This window comes from Cimex lectularius, unplaced genomic scaffold, assembly GCF_000648675.2.
Source record: "Cimex lectularius strain Harlan isolate CLEC.00 unplaced genomic scaffold, Clec_2.1 scaffold37, whole genome shotgun sequence".
NCBI lineage: Eukaryota > Metazoa > Arthropoda > Insecta > Hemiptera > Cimicidae > Cimex > Cimex lectularius.
The window spans coordinates 2,031,997-2,049,363 of record NW_019392682.1 but is presented as its reverse complement, the minus strand read 5'-3'; the positions used below and the strand labels follow the sequence as shown (position 1 = coordinate 2,049,363).

Genomic DNA, 17,367 nt, shown 5'->3' with positions numbered 1-17,367 from the left:
TATGCCAAACAGCTATAATCGAAGAAGGGAAGTATAAGGGAAGATACAAGGAGTTTGCGGGTGGAGAAAGGTAAGAGAAGCCAGGACCGATGAAACAGGTTGAGGGAGGCAATGGAATGGCGGGAAATTTGGGAAATGTGAGAATGCCAGGAAAGGTTTTGGTCAAAGACTACTCCTAGGTTTTTAACCGAAGAGCTGAAGGGGATGGGATGGTTACTTAGCATGAGAGGTGGGATGCTGGGGAGGGAATTGAGGAGTTGCCTGGACCCGATAATTATGGCGGTGGATTTGGACAGATTGAGGACTAGGGAATTTTTATGGGCCCATTCGTTGATGGAGTCTTTTTGGATCTTGAGAGTGGCCGAGTGAAGATCAGAAACCTGGAAGGATATTTATATTTGGGAGTCATCGGCATGTAGGTGATAGTTACAGAACCGGATGGAGTCGGGCAGATCATTGATGTAAATGGAAAAAAGGATATGAGAGATGCTAGAGCCTTGGGGCACCCCAGATTTTAGAGGGAGGAAGGAGGAGGTAAGGCCATTGGGAAGGGAGACAGCTTGGTGGCGATTGGTAAGTAGGAGTGGAACCAACGGATGGTGCTGTCAGAGAAAGAAAAAGATTCGAGTTTAGAGAGGAGAGAAGAGTGAGGGACAGAATCGAAGGCTTTAGAAAAATCAAGAAGGACAAGTATAGTAACTTACTGTTGGTCCATTGCTAAGTGGAGGTCACTGGTAATTTTTATTAGTGCTGATTGGGTGGAATAACCTTGGCGGAAGCCAGATTGGAAGGGGTTGAGAAGATGGGACTGTTCACCAAGACTTGTGCTTGGACTAATCTTTCTACGGGCTTGGACAGGTTTGAGAGGATAGAAATGGGACGGTAGTCTGTAGGGGAGGATGGGTTTGGGGTTTTATTGGCAGGGTGGACAAGAGCTTTTTGCCAGGCTGTCGGAAAAACAGAGTAGTCGGAAAAATAGCTAAAACTATCGAATTCGGGACAAATAAACAAAAAGTTATAAATTATAAAATTGCATTTTAGCTAAATAGTAAGCTCTGAAGAGGGACCAGGGACGTGGCCCGAAATATGTTAACAATTAAAATATTTGGCATAAAAATAAGTGGTGTGTTCGTTAAAAAAAATAACCAACTTTCTAGATTTAGAAAATTATAGGTTTTCTGTATAAAATATTTAATTAGTAATGATATTTATATGTTATGTTTATTTACATGATATAATAATTTCACATGTGTTCACAAATTTACATATAATTTTACTAAAGTTAGGTTTCTTTATGACATTATTTCAAAATTTTTGTATTAACAGTAAAAAATGTTCTTAAGGTACCGAAGGTGTTTTATTAAAGAAATAGTGTCTTCAAAAAAATTTGAATAAACAAATCTTTGTGCTATTTCAGGCACTTGTTCAAAACTGTTGACAACATGCAAGTAAGGCGATACAGTCGTTCATACGAAAAGAAGACATTCGCCCCATTGGATAAAGTGAACGTGACTATAATGAACGCTAATTCACCTGTGGGCGAAGCGACTGCTCTTATAGTCAAAAACGATCCTTTGGTACGAGAACTGACGATACACTGCAAATCAGGGACAGCGGGGATTCAAAAAGATCTATCTTTAATCCCGACATCGACAAATGTACATGCATTTACAGGGTTCGGACAATTAAAACATGCACTTAGAGTACGTATAAATTAAATTTTTAGAGGAAGAAAAAAAATTTAAAAGTTAAAATAGCACAATTTACTTTAATAAACTGTTACTTTCTTTTAATGTTTATTTGGACAGAAAGCAGATATCGTACTTGTGATGGAGAAGCATTCACCAGATGGTATTAATTCGTCAAAGGAAATGTTTCTGAAAAATTTAGAATATACTAAATTTATGGCAGAAGCTTGTGTACAACATTGCCCCAATGCTATAATTATTGTTGATGTTTATCCGATAAATTCGACTGTGCCGTATTTTGCAGAAGTAAGCAATCAGACCATTTTGAGCAAAGATTTTTGGTTAATTAAAATTGTTTAACAGATCCTCTCAGAAAATGGAGTATTTTGCGCTAATAAACTTATGGGATCGGTCGCCCTTCATTCTTTGAGAGCGAGAACACTGCTTGGCAAAATGTTGGGAATAATCCCGAATAAAGTTCATGTCGATATCATTGGTGGCGGAACTCCAGAAACTGTGATTCCAGTTGTTTCGCCCAACAATCCTGGAGGACCTGCAATCGAGGTAAATATACATAAAAGTTCAGACATCTTGGTTGTATAATAATGTTGACACTTTTAAGGCTACAATTAATAAACTTCGTAAGAAAATCAAATACTTGAATGTAGAAGTCATTTCCATCACAAATTCTCAAGCAGTGCTGTCAAATGCATATTCATTGGCTGGATTCATTCATCAAATCGCAGAAGGTTATTTAAAAGCATTATTTAATAACACCGTTAAAAATAACTGGTTACATCTTAATTTTTCCAGGTCTGACAGGAAAACAGAATGTAAAAACAAATGCTTTTATTAGAACATCGGCTTTAATGGGAATGGATTTTTTTACCATGCCCATAGGCCTCGGTCTTGCTGGTATTGAAACTAACTACGGCATACCGAAACTTTCTGCCATTGAGTTACAAATGATGGACGAAGCCCTTCCGAAGCTGCAGTCAGATATTGCATTCGGGGTCAAACATGCAAGACCTCCACCAGAAGTCAAACAAAATGAAAGTGAACAGTCGACCCCAATCTGTGCAGCAATTCCCTGTGAATTTCCTTAGAATTCTGTAAAACTAATATTTTTATTTTGGATTGGCTGTAATTAAATTTTAATTTTAATAATTAACTTTGTTTTACTGGACAAATTCATTGACTGTGGTTTCTCTTTGATCAAATGTAACATAATCATGTTTAGTTGTGTGTAAATGGGAGGAAAAAATCTTTTTGAAAATCAGCTGGAAAATTTCACTGCTGTCTGATTTCTAAACATTGTTTCTTTTCAATAATGCAATGTTTTATACAGACCCTAATACAACATTCCAAAAAGTATTGATTTTATTTAATTTCTATACATGAAAGTTTAGATAAATACATTAATTACAAAAAATCGATAATCCAAAGTATTTAGCTTTGGATTAAAATCCAACTGCTAGAAGTCTTTGCTGAAGTTCTAGAAAAAAAATTGAGGCAAACTGGAATACATAATTTCTTAAAAAGATTAAATGGTTTTGTAAATTAGATTAAATTAAAGAAAGATACAGATACACAAACACCTAAGAAAATAAATTATACAATATTATAGTGTTTGGTATATGTATTATAATGTGACAATGAGAATGCAAAGAAGGAAAGAAAAACGAACAGCAGACATGCATTAAAATTTGTTGTTGAAATTTTGAACCAACTCATGTTCCAGGTAGGGTGTGCATATTCAATCAATTCAACTATACAGATACCATCCAGAGGATGTCAAATGAAAATTCATTAGAACAAAATGTAGTTAAAACTAAAAAGTTAAGCCATCATAAAACCCTAAAAATTTTAAAAATAATGAGATGGTCTCAAAAATTTCGGACAAAATGAAATTAAAAGAAAATTTTGACAGACCCTTCCAAATGAAACCAACAAATGATGGATTCAGACAAATAATAGCGAACTGTTTCAACCGATTTATTGATGCTGATCCAATCTGGCTGGAGCTTGTTATTACTCCGATGAGTCCTGAAAGGGAAGCTAGGACGGCCCTGAAATAAATAAATTAGTTGAAGCAGTTCGCTCTTATTGTGTCTGAATCTATCAGAAAAGAAAAGACAACTAAAAAAGGAAGAGGAGTAGTCATTTACAACAAGAGATGTCTAGAAGAATAAAAACCTTTGAAATCACTATAGGGGAATTATTTTGATATATAGATGGATCTAAAATTGAACATGAAGTTGAGCAGTAGTCAAAGGCTCAAATTTTGACTTAGTGAAAACATTAGGCCTAACATGATCAACTTTACAAGCTAATAAGCAATAGAATTCTGTTCAGAACAAATACTTAAAAAAGTTCAAAATGTTCGTTCCCAGACTGTCGAGTAGAATTGAAGGCTTTAGACTCCCCCTCATCTACTACTGAAAACTAGTCTAGGATTGCCTTCCAACTCTTGTGGATATCAGCCTGAAGTCAACAAACTGACGGAAGGATCTCTTACACTCTTTTAACCAGAATAAAGCGGAATTGAAATGGAGGGAGGAAGAAATGACCGCACACCAAATGAAACAAAGAAGTCCATATCTCAAACAGTAAAACAAAAATCTACGATGTCACTCAAACCTGTTTCAGCTTTGTGCATCTTCAGTGAGTAACTGTCCTACTGCCAAGCATTGTTCACCAACATCCACCATCAACATCAATAAAAGTATGTTAATTCTTATATGCAGTAAGTTTTTATTGCTAAAATGTTCTCAGAGTTTTTGAACTTGCCAGGACACAGTTGCTCCTCATAGCTTCCACCATATTACACTATGTAAAATAAAACATTTATTGCAAATAAAAAAAAATCTTTTCAGTCATATTCTACAAAAACTAGGGGAAAAAACATTGAATGGTTGAAAATATGTACATCAATATCTATAATCTCTCACTTTATTTTGCAATGAACACCATCCTTGGCATCTGTACAAAAAATATAGGTTAAATAATTGTTGCACTACTGCAAAGGAATTATTTTTACTACAAAGGTAGAAAAATAATTATTTATAGAAACTATTTACAATGAAATAGAAAAATCGTTAGAATTCAGATGTGAAACAAAATCAATATGAAAAAATAAAAAATGTATCTTTTTTGTTTTAATTTAAAATATTGGATAAAAAAGCTCTACAAAGAAACAATTTCCAAGCTTCATGATTTTTTTTTAAATTAATGTTTATTCACCTTTTGTTGTCATTGCAAAACAAAAAATATACTAGTTGGAAGACTGGTGGTATTCCTTGTTACAACTTATTACATAATCGTTTTTATTTTCTTTGGATGTTATCTAAATTTAACTTTTGCTGTTTTTTTATTATTAATTTTTAGCTCCCAATTTATGTTGTTGAATCTTGGAATTACTTAAATGTCTACATAATTTTTTTTAACTTGTTAATATTTTTTATTGTATAAGAAGATACATTTTCAAGGGGAATTTATGTTACCTACCTAAATATTTCAGGATCGTATAGTTTTTCTCTTAAGACTTAAGGTAAATTTGGAGTTCATACATCTGTTGACACAGAAATTTTTGAAAAAATTATTTTACGTCTTATTTTACACATAGCTTTTACCATTTACTAATGTTTATATGATTAACATGTTTGTAAGCACATTTCTGTAATTACTGATAAAGCTTTCACTGTCATAGAAAAACGTTAATAATAAAAATCTAATATTCCTTTAATGCCTCAAAAACTATTTATTATTTACATATTAAACTCTTACAAGCTGGCATTTTTACTGTTTATAAACACACAAAATCATAATGGTTATCTAATATTCTGTCTTTTATGAAATTATTATGATAATTTTCTATCTGTTCTATCACACTGGTATAAATTAATACTCAGGTCATTACTGATCGTATTTGCTGCCTATTCTCGCTGGGTTGGCATGACAGTTGTTCTTTGGCATCCAAAATCATCAAGATTAATACTGAAGACGGTGAAATACCTAAACACATCTGATAGACCTGACGAGAATAGGCCGACCGAAACGATCCATAACAACCATAATGCAGGCCCGTCTCCCTGCAGACTTGGAGCAATCTCACAATTTAATTACTCAGGAGTTCATTTCCTTTCAATCGTCAAAATAAATACTACAATTTCAATCACATCATGATTAGCGTTTAGTTAAAAAAAATTCCTTATTTTAGAAAGATTTAATTATAAATATTGAAAACTCCTTTGAAAACTCATTGTTTAATATTTTCTGGCAAACTTTTTTTAAACCATTTTTGCTTTATGTAGAACTATCACAATTCTACTTACTCTAATTACTTGAATTAATACTGCTATGTAGCTAATGCTCCGTAACTATTCATAATTGACTCCATTATAATCATAGCTTTATTTAAGTCAATTATTAACGCTAGAATTAAGCTTTTTTTCCTCCTCATCTGGTTCTTTTTTTGACGTTTCAATACAAATTGAATATAAATATGTAAAGATATGTAACTATATGTCGCTAGATTCTTTCTCGTTTCTTTTATTTTTCTACAAAAAATAGACTATGTAATCAAAAGTGTAACAGAGAAAACAAGGAACGATTTATATAGATATTATTATGCCCATACGATTGCTAACAAATACTAATGTAAATGTTTAAATATTACACTAAGAATAAAAATCTATATACATAATCCACTTAACATTACTTTATTAATGATTAAATTAAAAAAATAACAATATTAATCGAGGCAGTTTGACCGAGCAATTATTCGAGTATTACCAACATAATAACTAAGCATTCTTGGAAGACATTTTGCAAATGTTTATAAACTATATAAATAAATATATCTAAAAATGTATCCGGTGCTCAATTATTTACAAACTTTGTTAATAGAAATAAATGTTTTATTTAATACTAAAGTAAATATAATAATTATCACAACACTAAACCTGTATGGACATAATATTATCAACCACAGATAAAAAATTTAAGCTATTTATTAAGATGTCTTTGTTTTATTCTTTCTTGTCTTTTTTGTCATTTTTTGCTTCCTTTTTGGCATTTTTCTTTTCAGCTTTTGCTTCTTTCTTTTGTTCCTTCTTCTCGGCTTTGGCCAATTCTTTTTCTTTATTTTTATCTTTCTTCTCCGCCTTAGCCTTTTCCGCCTTTTCGGCTTTCTTGTCTTTGCTATCCTGATCTTTGCTGTTCCCTTCACCCGCACTCGGTTGTTTAGTGTCTGCCTTCTCGACTTCCGCTTTCTTTTTGTCGTCCTTGGCCATTTTGAACTTTCCCTGGCTCTCTTTCGCCTTTTTCTTCTCTATTTCAGACTTAGGGTTTGGTCGGAAAAATAATGCATTCTTGTTGTTAACAACAGGCGTTGTCTCCAACTGGGTAACAATTTTTTGAGCACATCTGAAACATTACACATTTAATGAAAATAATATAGTAGACATTATAACTATTAAATTATTATAGTTTTCAAATTATCACTCTATGTGAAAAAATCAATGATCTAATTAAATAATAAGACTGAGATCATACTAAATAGTCCATTAGAACTCAGTAATATTTAGTAATAATGCCACTTTTATTTCTGTAATATCAGAAACTAAATAACTTATTAACTAAATTTATTAAGAAACTGTGATGGCTGAGTTATTAAGGGCTGAAACAGGCCATGGAATTTTAAATGGCAAAAATTAGTAAAAGTATTATAAAATCTTTGATCTTGCAAAACACCGCATCTACAAACCCAAAGAAAAAATAACAAACATTTCAAGGTGTAGCAGTAGCAGCAGAAAAAAAATAACGACTATGTCTAGAGTAAGTAGAGACAACAGAATTTATGTGTCTGTTCTGCAATAGCTAGTAAAAAATACCATGGTACCTAGGAAAACCATTCTTAAACAATAAAGACACAACACTAAATTCTGTACTTCATTAAAAAACTAAAATCTTCCAGGAACACCATTAGCAGATATCAGACACAATATCTGAAAGTTTAAGAGCTAAAAGAGGAAATCCCTTTGATTCCAAGTGGAAGTGAATGGATTTATTAGGGTGAATGTCTATAACCTCCCAACGCATCTGTAAGTGAGGGTGGAGCTTACAAATGTTAAACATGTAAATTCTAAAAGGGAGTGCTCTGAGATTCTTCTTGGCAGTGGCTTCAATTGGCCAGCGTGAGTCTGGTGGGGTGGTGTCTCTGGACACTGGCTGTATGTATCACAGCAAGGGAAAAAAATAACGATTACATTTTGTACAGTTTGGTGTATCATTATTTTGTAAAGCGTTTGGCAGATGATTAAGCAATAAGAACAGCTTTTCATGTTGAACCAGTAAAGCGTCACTTGCTGGATCTGTCTCCACTCGCAGGTTTTTGAGTTATTCAAACGCATTTTCTCATTGCATCAGCTTTAGTGAGCAACTCAAGAGCTTTACATAATTTAACAAGGTTGAATTGGCAGTGAAACTAGCAATGAACATTATTTTTAGTAGAATCCCTTGGTATGTTTAAATAATTAAAATCATAAGAATTTATTTTTACCTTATTCTTGTAGAAGTTGATCTTTCCTTTCCCAATCTAAATTCCCGTTGGAATTCTTGGATCGGAGGAAGCCTTTTATCAGGATCCCTTGCAACTCCTGGTCGATGTACTGTGGATCGAACTGGTTCTTTGTACTCTTGTAGATGGTACTAAAAAAGAGAAATATTTGACAGTTTGAATTATTAATAAAATAAGCCTTCTGAAATCAAGGGTTTTTATAGTTTTAACTAATTGTTCTAATATCTTAAATAATTACTTTCATCGAATGCGTTTGAGACTTTCTCAGAGACCCTGTCGTCGGTTGGCGGGGGAAGTTTTTAAGCCCGTTACACTTGTCACTGCAACTGCTTCCAGTTGAGCTCCCAGAAGATGATGATACGGCTGTAAGAACATACAAATATTTACACGAGAACAATATTTGTCAAGAAGGAAACGTTATATTTGTTTCAATGACGCAGGACATTATCATATTTTATCTGAGTATAGAATCAGGCAACTTTTGACATGTTAGTTATATTTTGACATAAATGTCCTTCATTGTAATAATTAAATATTCTGATTATGTTTAAAACTTTAACAAAGTTTACAGAAGATAAACTGATAATAACTTTGTTGTCACTATGAAATTTATCAGAGAGCTCATTTCAACTTTATTTAAAAATACATATATTTAAAAAAAATCATTTTCTTTCTGTCTCAAACAATTATTCAAACCAGTAATAATAAAAAGTTAATAGTTAAATTTTTACAATGAGGCTTTTAAGACTTTTAAACATTTTTTTAATAGTAAATACTTGTATTCAATATAATTTTTATTTTTTGTTGTTTGCTGGAAAAATGGTAGTTATGGCTAAATAAAACAATTAAACAATGAAGAAAGTATTCATTTCAGTGTGTATGAATATATTACTCAATACTGGGGTGACTGAATACTGCACATAAAATTTGCACTGAATTTACGGTGAGAGGTAAAAAAGTGGCCACCTTCTTTTTTTTCTTTTTTTAATTAAATACACGCATTAACTATAATTTTTATTTGAATTGATGATGATGAGGTTTCTAGGAAGCAGGGGTGGTATTTCCCAGGCACTGTAGTCTTTAGGCTTATTTTATTTTTCCAGTTTCTTAGATAAGATCAATTGATTCGATGGTTCTTTTAAGAAGTAGTTGGTACTTGACTACCTTTGCTGCTAATCATTTTCTTAGATCTTCTCGGTACCACAGGTTGCTTCATATTCAAACAGTTTCTTCCAGTTCTTTGCACTACTACAATGAGTTCATCTTGAATATATTGGTATATAACCCAGTATATCACCTCAGTTTTACCCTGACTAATTGTAGCAGTGAGTTTGCCAGATTTGAGGGTTTTTTAACTGTTAGCTTACTGTGTCTGGTACCTATAGAGTTCACCATTTCTTCGTTTGATCTGGATGGACTCATTGTGAGAAGGAAGAGACAAGGTTTAATCTTGTTATCCAAATTATTGTCTAAGGGGCCTTGCAGATCCTCCCCTGCCAATTTGTCTTCTTGTTCATTACCCAAAATACTTTTGTACCCTCACACCAAAAACATAGTCAGATCATGTATTCCCAGGTTTTGGATATTTTGGATTCATTAGCCGACTATTTTGTATCTTACCTTTTAACGTACTAATGCTTTTAGATGCGCTTGGTCATCTGACTGTTTTTTTTTTTCAAAATTTTCTGCAGCCCAACCATTGATAGAATGAATATCAGCTTAAAACCGAGGTGTACTTAATGAGTTTAGTCGCCTAATGAATTTGATTGCTCATATTTTGACGGAGCACAGAATATACCTGTTCCAGTTTTATCACTGGTTTTGGGGCCACATGTGTACTATATAATTTTATTTGATTTGTCCTTCCACTTCTTTATAGTCTGTTATGAGTTTCCAGGATCATATAATCTGTCTATTTCTAGGAATGGTTGTCTGATTTTATTCCCTATTGTTTTTTTTTAACCTATCCACCTCCCCACTATACATTAAGGAGACCCCCTACCAGTACACGACAGCAATAAATTTCTATGCAAATTTAGGGGGTCTTAGCAGGGTCCTTTGGCCTTGCTCTCAAAGAGGAGGCCCAAGGAAGGTAGGGAAATATCTTCTTATTCATTATTTTGGTCCATTCTTCTGAATACTTTTTATAATAAAACTAAATAACTATTTTAGTAAATAACTAATAAATATTGGTACTAAATAGGACTATCACTTCAGAATTAAAAAGTTCATGGAAGCGCTTAAATTCAACAAGTAACTTAAATTTCCCTGTCCTGCCATTATTTGAGCAATACAAAAATCTGTTTGCAACCACAATGCTTTGGCTCATTGAGTAGAAACTCGTGGTTTGGCCTTCCCGTGGTGCTTCTCTTTCCATCTTTTGTGCCACAAATTGCCTATCCAAACTGTAATAAAGTCTCGGATCTGTTTCCTAGGAGCATCTTGTTGCCAATTACAAACTGAAACATCCAATCATTGCCTACTTTCAATATTTACCGGTTGGATTGCAATTCTACTTTGGAGGACAATGTCGATTGGAGGACAATGTCGATTGGTGGAACGGAAGTAAGAACTTGAAGTGCATGAGTTCGGGCTGTCCTGTAAGCTTTGGTCATTCTTAGGAATGCGATTCTTTGCTTGAGGATGCTTCTTTTCTTGCTTTGCAATTGTTGTTCCCCAGGCTGTTCCACCATATGTGGCAATGGACAGATATATGAGTTTGCTTTTGTAAGTGATGGAGAGCTTAATAACTTGGACTCAGCCCATCATCAATTGGGGTTTAACCTTTCTCCCAACACTATGCCTAAGTACCTTTTTGCTTAGCTTGATTTGATCTTAATCACGGAACTTGTACTTAATTTGTTTGTCTGTCCAAATATGGTTCCAAGAAAAATGGGTTTTATAGCGTTTCTAAGGCAGCTTGGGGTTGTTGTCATATCCGTGTAATGCACACTTCTAATTTTTGGGTAGCTTTTTGTCACATACCAAAATAAGACAGAAAACCTCACACCTATAATACTTCTTATTTTTATACATCAACCAGCCAAATAGTAAAAAGAAAAAAAGAAAAAGAATTACAATTTTTAATTGTGTCAGTGACAATTTCGTTAGTTCAATTCAGTTCGTGATTAAAAATTTTATAACGACGCAATAATTTTCTCTCATTGTGCTGTGTTACCGTTTATTTTTTTGAAAATTATAAAAAATGATTGATGGGATGAATTAATCATTGTGGGCTGGTGATTGATTACTACAATGGAACGACTTAATCAATGGCGGAGTGTTCAACCTTCAATAATCGATCAAAGATGTTTTTTCCAATTTTGAAAGCTCAAAGAATAACGGAGTCCGGAGGTCGTACGCAGGTCGTTTAATTGGTAGTTCGGAGGATGTGTTTTGTCTCTCATCTTTTCTCACTTTGGTCTGATCTGGTCAAATGAAGGCGAGTTTCATGTGTTCTTCAGAGAAATAAAAATAAATAATAAACGGGGGAAAAAGAGAAATAATTCAAACCATAAGACTTTCGTAACTTTAACGAACTGATCTTAATTACATGTTAGTAAGTCTAAAAAAAGATGGTTCCGCAGATGAACTCACATGAATTATAATGTCCCGTAGTTACATATGACAAACAGAGCCCTGAAAGGTCGAAGAGTCTGCAAATGATTATGCGACGCCATTTGTCCTATTAGCAAGTTGAAAATGTGCTATTATTGCAAATAACACCCTGCCTGGTTTGTAAAACAGCGGACTATTCGCACCAGCTTTTCAGTAAAGGGCCAAAGCGACGAAAATCGTTAAAACTTAATGGGCATTGGATTTTTTTAAATATATTGGAATGAATATAATATAGAAACCACCATGATTTACCTGAAATGGAAGACGATCCGGACGCCATTGAGTAAAGAGATTCTGAGTTAGGGACGGGGCCCATCGAATAATGGGACGCAGAGTTGACCATCCATGATTTGGTTTGCGGCACGCTCCACGATGATGTCGAATTCGGGAGGAGGACTCCGCTCTGCTTCAGACGAAGGATCTTGGCACGGCAGATGACACATCTGAGAGGTAACAGCCGCTGGGATACGGCCATTTGTATCGTCTTGACGAAGCACTTGCGGCAAACCACCCTGTGACCGCAGGGGGACGTTTGCATAGTTGCTTTTGCGTTTACACATATCACACACTATAAAAACAGAATGGTTTAAAAGTTATTTTCAATATTTTTAACTTAATGTAACAAATAGATAAAACTAATTGACGGAATGGTAGAAAATTGTGATAGTACTAGAACACTACAAGCAACTATTCACTTTCTTCGAAAGGGAGAAAATCTCGGTGCATTAGGAATCTTGGAGGATGGTCGGTACAGGTTCAAGATGACAGGTGTTGGGGGTCCTCATCCCAGAAAAGTCCCTATTTATTCTGGGAAAAATGACAAGGGCATCATGGCAAGAAAGATGGACAAATAGCAATAAAGGTCGGCTAACATCCAAATTCTTCCCAAGCGTTGAAAAAAGACAAATAGCAAAATGGCTACACCCCGACTACTGGACCACCCAAATGCTATCAAGACATGGAAACTTTGCAAGCTATCTTTATAAATATAAGAGAAAGCCCTTTATGCTCCGTTTGCAGCACTGAAGAAGACGCCGAACATAAACTCTTCAGCTGTATCAAATTCAAGGCAGAAAGAGAACGTTTGCGAAAGACCATCACCTCAGCAGAATGGCTGCCTAATCTCCAAAAGCTAGTCAGTGATATCAAATCTTTTGGAGCACTAAAAGACTTTGCCTCAAATACGCTTAAATGAACAAGTCCCTATTTATTCTATTTATTCTAATTATTAAGTCCTAAATATTGTTATTATTGTTAGAGTTTTATAACCGTTATTTATTTATTTATTGCATAATTAAACATAGGTTTAGGTTTAGGGTTCCGGGCTGTTTTCCTCTTCTTAGTAAGAAAATTTTAGATAATATAAATAGATAGAAAATAAATCCAAGGAAAAGTAAATGTGCAAGGGGAAACCAGCAAGGGAAGACTTTTGTTTTAGATTCTAAAATGAAAATATGGTCCCTTCAAAAACCGACCAGCGGTCTCGCCTGAAGGAAAGATAGTTGGGAGGTATTTTTATCCCATTTATTTGAAATCCTTTAGATATACAAATTCGATTAAGCTAAAGCGTTTGTCCGCCGGTATGGGGTCTTCCTCAGGTACGGCGGGATGGTGGAAAGGGTAAAAAAAAAGTAAAATTGGATTGGAGCTTTAGGAGTCTTGGAAAATGATCAAGAAGGGTTAGAAGACAAAAATGGCCTACAGAGTTGCGATCCTCATTCCTGCAGTAAGATTGGATTGGAGCTTTAGCAGTCTTGGAAGATGATGAGGAAACGTTCAGGTATGAAAGGTGTTGGGCTAGGGTGTGCGATCCTCATTCCTGCAGGGTTCAGGATATTACGGAAGCATCTATATAAACGAGCGGTTTAAGGACAAATAATTTCTGAAAATCATGTGAATAGTAAGATTGGATTAGAGCTTTAGGAATCTTGGAAAATTATCAAGAAAGGTTAGGAGATGAAATTGGCCTAGCGGGTTTCGCTCTTCAATCCTGCAGGTTCAGGATATTATGGAAGCATTTGTATTAACTGGTGGTATCAAGGACAAATGATTTACGAAGGACGTATGAATAGTAACATTGGATTGGAGCTTTAGGAGTCTTGGAAATTTATCAAGAATGGTTCAGGGATGAAACGTGTTCGACGAGAGTGTTAGGAATCCTCATTCCTGCAGGGTCCAGGGTATTAAGGAAGCATCAGCATATACGAGCGGTATTTACGGCAATTGATTTCTGAAGGTCTGTGGATAGTAAGATTGGATTGGAGCTTTAAGAGTCTTGGAAAATTATCAAGAAGAGTTCAGTGATGAAAGGTGTTGGACCAGGGTGCTGCGATCTTCAATCCTCCAGTGTTCAGAGTATTATGAAAACATCTATATAAACTAGTGATATCGAGCACAAGTAGATTTTAAAGGTCTGTATGGATACTGTGGATATTAAGGTTGTATACGAAGTTTGGAAGTTGGGTAATGATTCGCGGGAATTTGGACTGGAGTGAATTAATTTTTTGGAGGTTTGAACGCTTGGTCCCCTAAAAATTCGTATGTCCAAATTGGTTGCAGCAGTCAAAATGTCTTTTGACCTCTTTATACCGTTTATTCACTTTTTTTTAACTCGAGCGTAGCGGTTCCAAGTTTCATCGATGAAAAATCAAATAGCGAGAGGAAAAAATAGTACTAAAGTACAGAGGAGGGTGGAGGCCATTGTTGGGTCTTAAATTTACTGAATCTGTCCCTCTATTTTTTAACTATTCATCCAAACAGGAGATTTTTGAAAGCTAATAGTGTGCTTGGTGGAAAATGGTATAGCAACTGCATATCGGAATTATTAGGAGTCAATACTAGTCAATAGAATGGGAACAAAGGTGACGCCTTGCAGAACACCCGCTTCCGCATGAAAGACCGCCAAAAGGATGTTCCGATCTTAAAAGTATCTATTGGTCTGTTTGATTTGTGAAATGAGATAATAAGCGGATGGAAGGACTAGACCCTAACTAGTTTAAAATAGAAGAATACATTTTAATAAATTTTTTAATTACAAGTTCTGCTCCCTGAACCTACAAAATCAATGAAATGTTTAGGAAAAAAACTGTTTAAACTTAGCCAGGACCGTGAAAGGTTCTGATCTATGCATGAAATTAATAAGTTAAAATTGAAATAATTTATGTGTATTAAGAGTTATTTAACATTCAATATTTAATGCATCATATGTTGTTATTCAAATTCACTGGCAATGAGTTCAAATCTCGCCTTTTATGCCAGTTTCAGCCTCTATTTTTTTAAAATAAATTCATAATATGTTACAAATTTAACGCAATTATTTCAATCCGGTTGAACTTATGTAACGATATATTGGCATCAAAGTTCCATACTTGGATTGGCATTTCAAAGTGGGCATCATCGATGACATTTATCATGCTCGCATAATAGAAAGGACACTTCTTATGCCCTTTCAGATTTAGCGAGGGTAAAATCGATTTAACGAATAAGGAATCCTGAGCGCAATTCGTATCTAGAAACGAGATAATACCTCTCTCTAATCTCAACATTGGGCCGAATATCATAAAAATCCTCCCCCTGTCTTTTTCAATTCGAATCGATAATCTTTTCTTGAAACTTTTTGTAAGATTTAATCTAATACCTCGTCTTCCTGAGAAGTTGCTAATTCTGGTTCGTTTTCTTCTAATTTAGAGAGCAGCTTGTCCTGAAACAACAAAAACAATAATTGTATAATTAAATTATTAAAAAAAATCAACGTCTAATTATTGGCTTATCTTATAATCTAAGTTTGATAATAAAACACATCCTTCAGTTTGCAAATAAGTAATAGTGAATAGTATAAGCATTTGAACAGAATAAGAACTTAATAAGAATAAAAAAGTAGGTTTGAGAAGAAAGGAAAAAAGTTTCTCCACAAATAAATGCAAACAATCCAATATAAAATATACTTTTCAGAAATCATGAGATGCGGTCTGGTGTGGTGTAGGTTTCAGAAAAACATTTTCTTTATCGTGCCAACGTTTCGATCTTTATTGAGATCATCTTCAGGGCTCAAAGTGTTTGTNGAAACGTTGGCACGATAAAGAAAATGTTTTTCTGAAACCTACATCACACCAGACCGCATCACACGATTTCTGAATAATTATCGATTAACGGTCACTAATCACCACACACAAAATATACTATAATACAACGCCCTTTTTGAATTAGGAATTTTTTTTTAAATTTAGAGATTTTGAAAAAATTTCAGGAGATTATTCAGTAAAGGTTTGTTTTTTGGTGCTATTTATAAAGTATGGGTTTTTAATATTTTTGTGTAACACTTACTCTAATGTATTTATTTTAAATTAATCTAAAATCCCCTATTGTTACTAGTATATAGGCAATTTTAAAATATGGGAAAAAATATATTAAAAAATTTGCCCAATGGAAAATATTGATGGATTTCTTCAAATCTATAGAAGAAATTGTCTAGAACGCTCAGATTCACCTTGTAAAAGGTAACCAATATAAAAATTTATTTAATCCACGAAGAAATATCTAAACTGGATTTGAAAATTTATCACCTAATTCCTTGGTGTTGTGGCTATTGTTGGAGTTAGACTGGAACATCGTCCTCCATATTTTCCAAAACCACCGCTATTAATGCCTAGATTTTTTTTCTAGAAAACAATCACTCTATTTCATCAAAATACGAAATCAATTATCTTTTTTATTTAACTAGCCAGATTAGAAGAAAAAATTTGTACGTATTTTCTTGAGTTATTGCTGCGTAGCATCTCTAAAGCAATCATTTCGGTTTAAAGGGTGGTGCATTTAATGAATCATTAAATATTTATCAAATTAATGAAAAATAGATTTTCTTTTAATAGTTTTCACCTAATTCCTTGGTAGCGAGGGTTGTAGTTGGATTTCACCCAAAAATTCTGCTGAAAATTTCTCTTTCCAATCAATTAATTAATCTTCATGAAAGGTATTGGTTGAGATAAAAAAGTCAGTGTCACGAGCGGGATTCGAACCCACGACCTTCGGCTAAATACGCCGCTGCTCTACCACTTGAGCTATCGTGACTTCGATCCGCTCGGACACTAACTTCCAACCTCATCCTCACCTCTCGAATTTTCGCCTTTTGAAAACTGTAATGGTTAGGGACTCTTTCCAATATCAAATTTAAAAAAAAAATAGAAATTAGAAAATCAGCCGAAAATTATAAGTAGAGTAGTAAAACGCGAAGATTATTTTCTATCGAAATCCAAAATAAATTATACATTATTAAACCCGTTTAATTTGGGAGAATTTGTACACTTTTGCTTAAGATATTGCTGCGTGACATCTCTAAAATTCCAAGTTCAGTTAAAACCATGTTTTGTCAAGATTAAATATTTAACAAGTTATGAAGAAACAGAGTAATAAGTAAAATTATAGTAAACACACCCAATCGTCCATGACGCAGCAAAAATTAGTATACTTTTTACCAGGCGTCGC

At 34.1% G+C, this 17,367-nt stretch overlaps 2 protein-coding genes across 3 annotated transcripts in view; one reads left to right on the top strand and one right to left on the bottom strand.

Moving 5' to 3' along the window:
• The first annotated feature begins 1,246 nt into the window (after positions 1-1,246).
• Positions 1,247-2,874, top strand: LOC106665579 (malate dehydrogenase, mitochondrial-like). Of its 2 annotated transcripts, none has more exons than XM_024225677.1 (6): positions 1,247-1,352; positions 1,418-1,703; positions 1,809-1,994; positions 2,052-2,252; positions 2,311-2,437; positions 2,502-2,874. In XM_024225677.1, the coding sequence occupies exons 1-6, from the start codon at positions 1,333-1,335 to the stop codon at positions 2,792-2,794; spliced, it is 1,113 nt and encodes a 370-aa protein (XP_024081445.1). In that variant the 5' UTR covers positions 1,247-1,332; the 3' UTR covers positions 2,795-2,874. The 2 variants fall into 2 exon arrangements, with proteins under 2 accessions (XP_024081445.1, XP_014247563.1); XM_014392077.2 differs by having other exon boundaries at positions 1,247-1,343; positions 2,502-2,833.
• A 1,917-nt stretch (positions 2,875-4,791) lies between these two features.
• LOC106665519 (cylicin-1) overlaps positions 4,792-17,367 on the bottom strand; it is an 81,801-nt gene continuing 69,225 nt past the window's right edge. The window contains exons 3-7 of the mRNA XM_014391981.2: positions 15,524-15,586; positions 12,139-12,454; positions 8,507-8,631; positions 8,251-8,399; positions 4,792-7,115 (exon numbers count right to left, since the gene is read on the bottom strand). Coding sequence (XP_014247467.1) covers positions 6,719-7,115; positions 8,251-8,399; positions 8,507-8,631; positions 12,139-12,454; positions 15,524-15,586 — 1,050 coding nt within the window. The 3' untranslated portion in view covers positions 4,792-6,718. The remainder of the gene's footprint in view (positions 7,116-8,250; positions 8,400-8,506; positions 8,632-12,138; positions 12,455-15,523; positions 15,587-17,367) is intronic.

Excerpts from the sequence above, each read along its gene's own strand:
- LOC106665579 (XM_024225677.1), top strand. The coding sequence starts at position 1,333 with ATGTTCTTAAGGTACCGAAG. Across the intron at positions 1,995-2,051 it reads CTGTGCCGTATTTTGCAGAA|ATCCTCTCAGAAAATGGAGT; the intron begins GTAAGCAATCAG and ends ATTGTTTAACAG. Across the intron at positions 2,438-2,501 it reads CATTCATCAAATCGCAGAAG|GTCTGACAGGAAAACAGAAT; the intron begins GTTATTTAAAAG and ends TAATTTTTCCAG.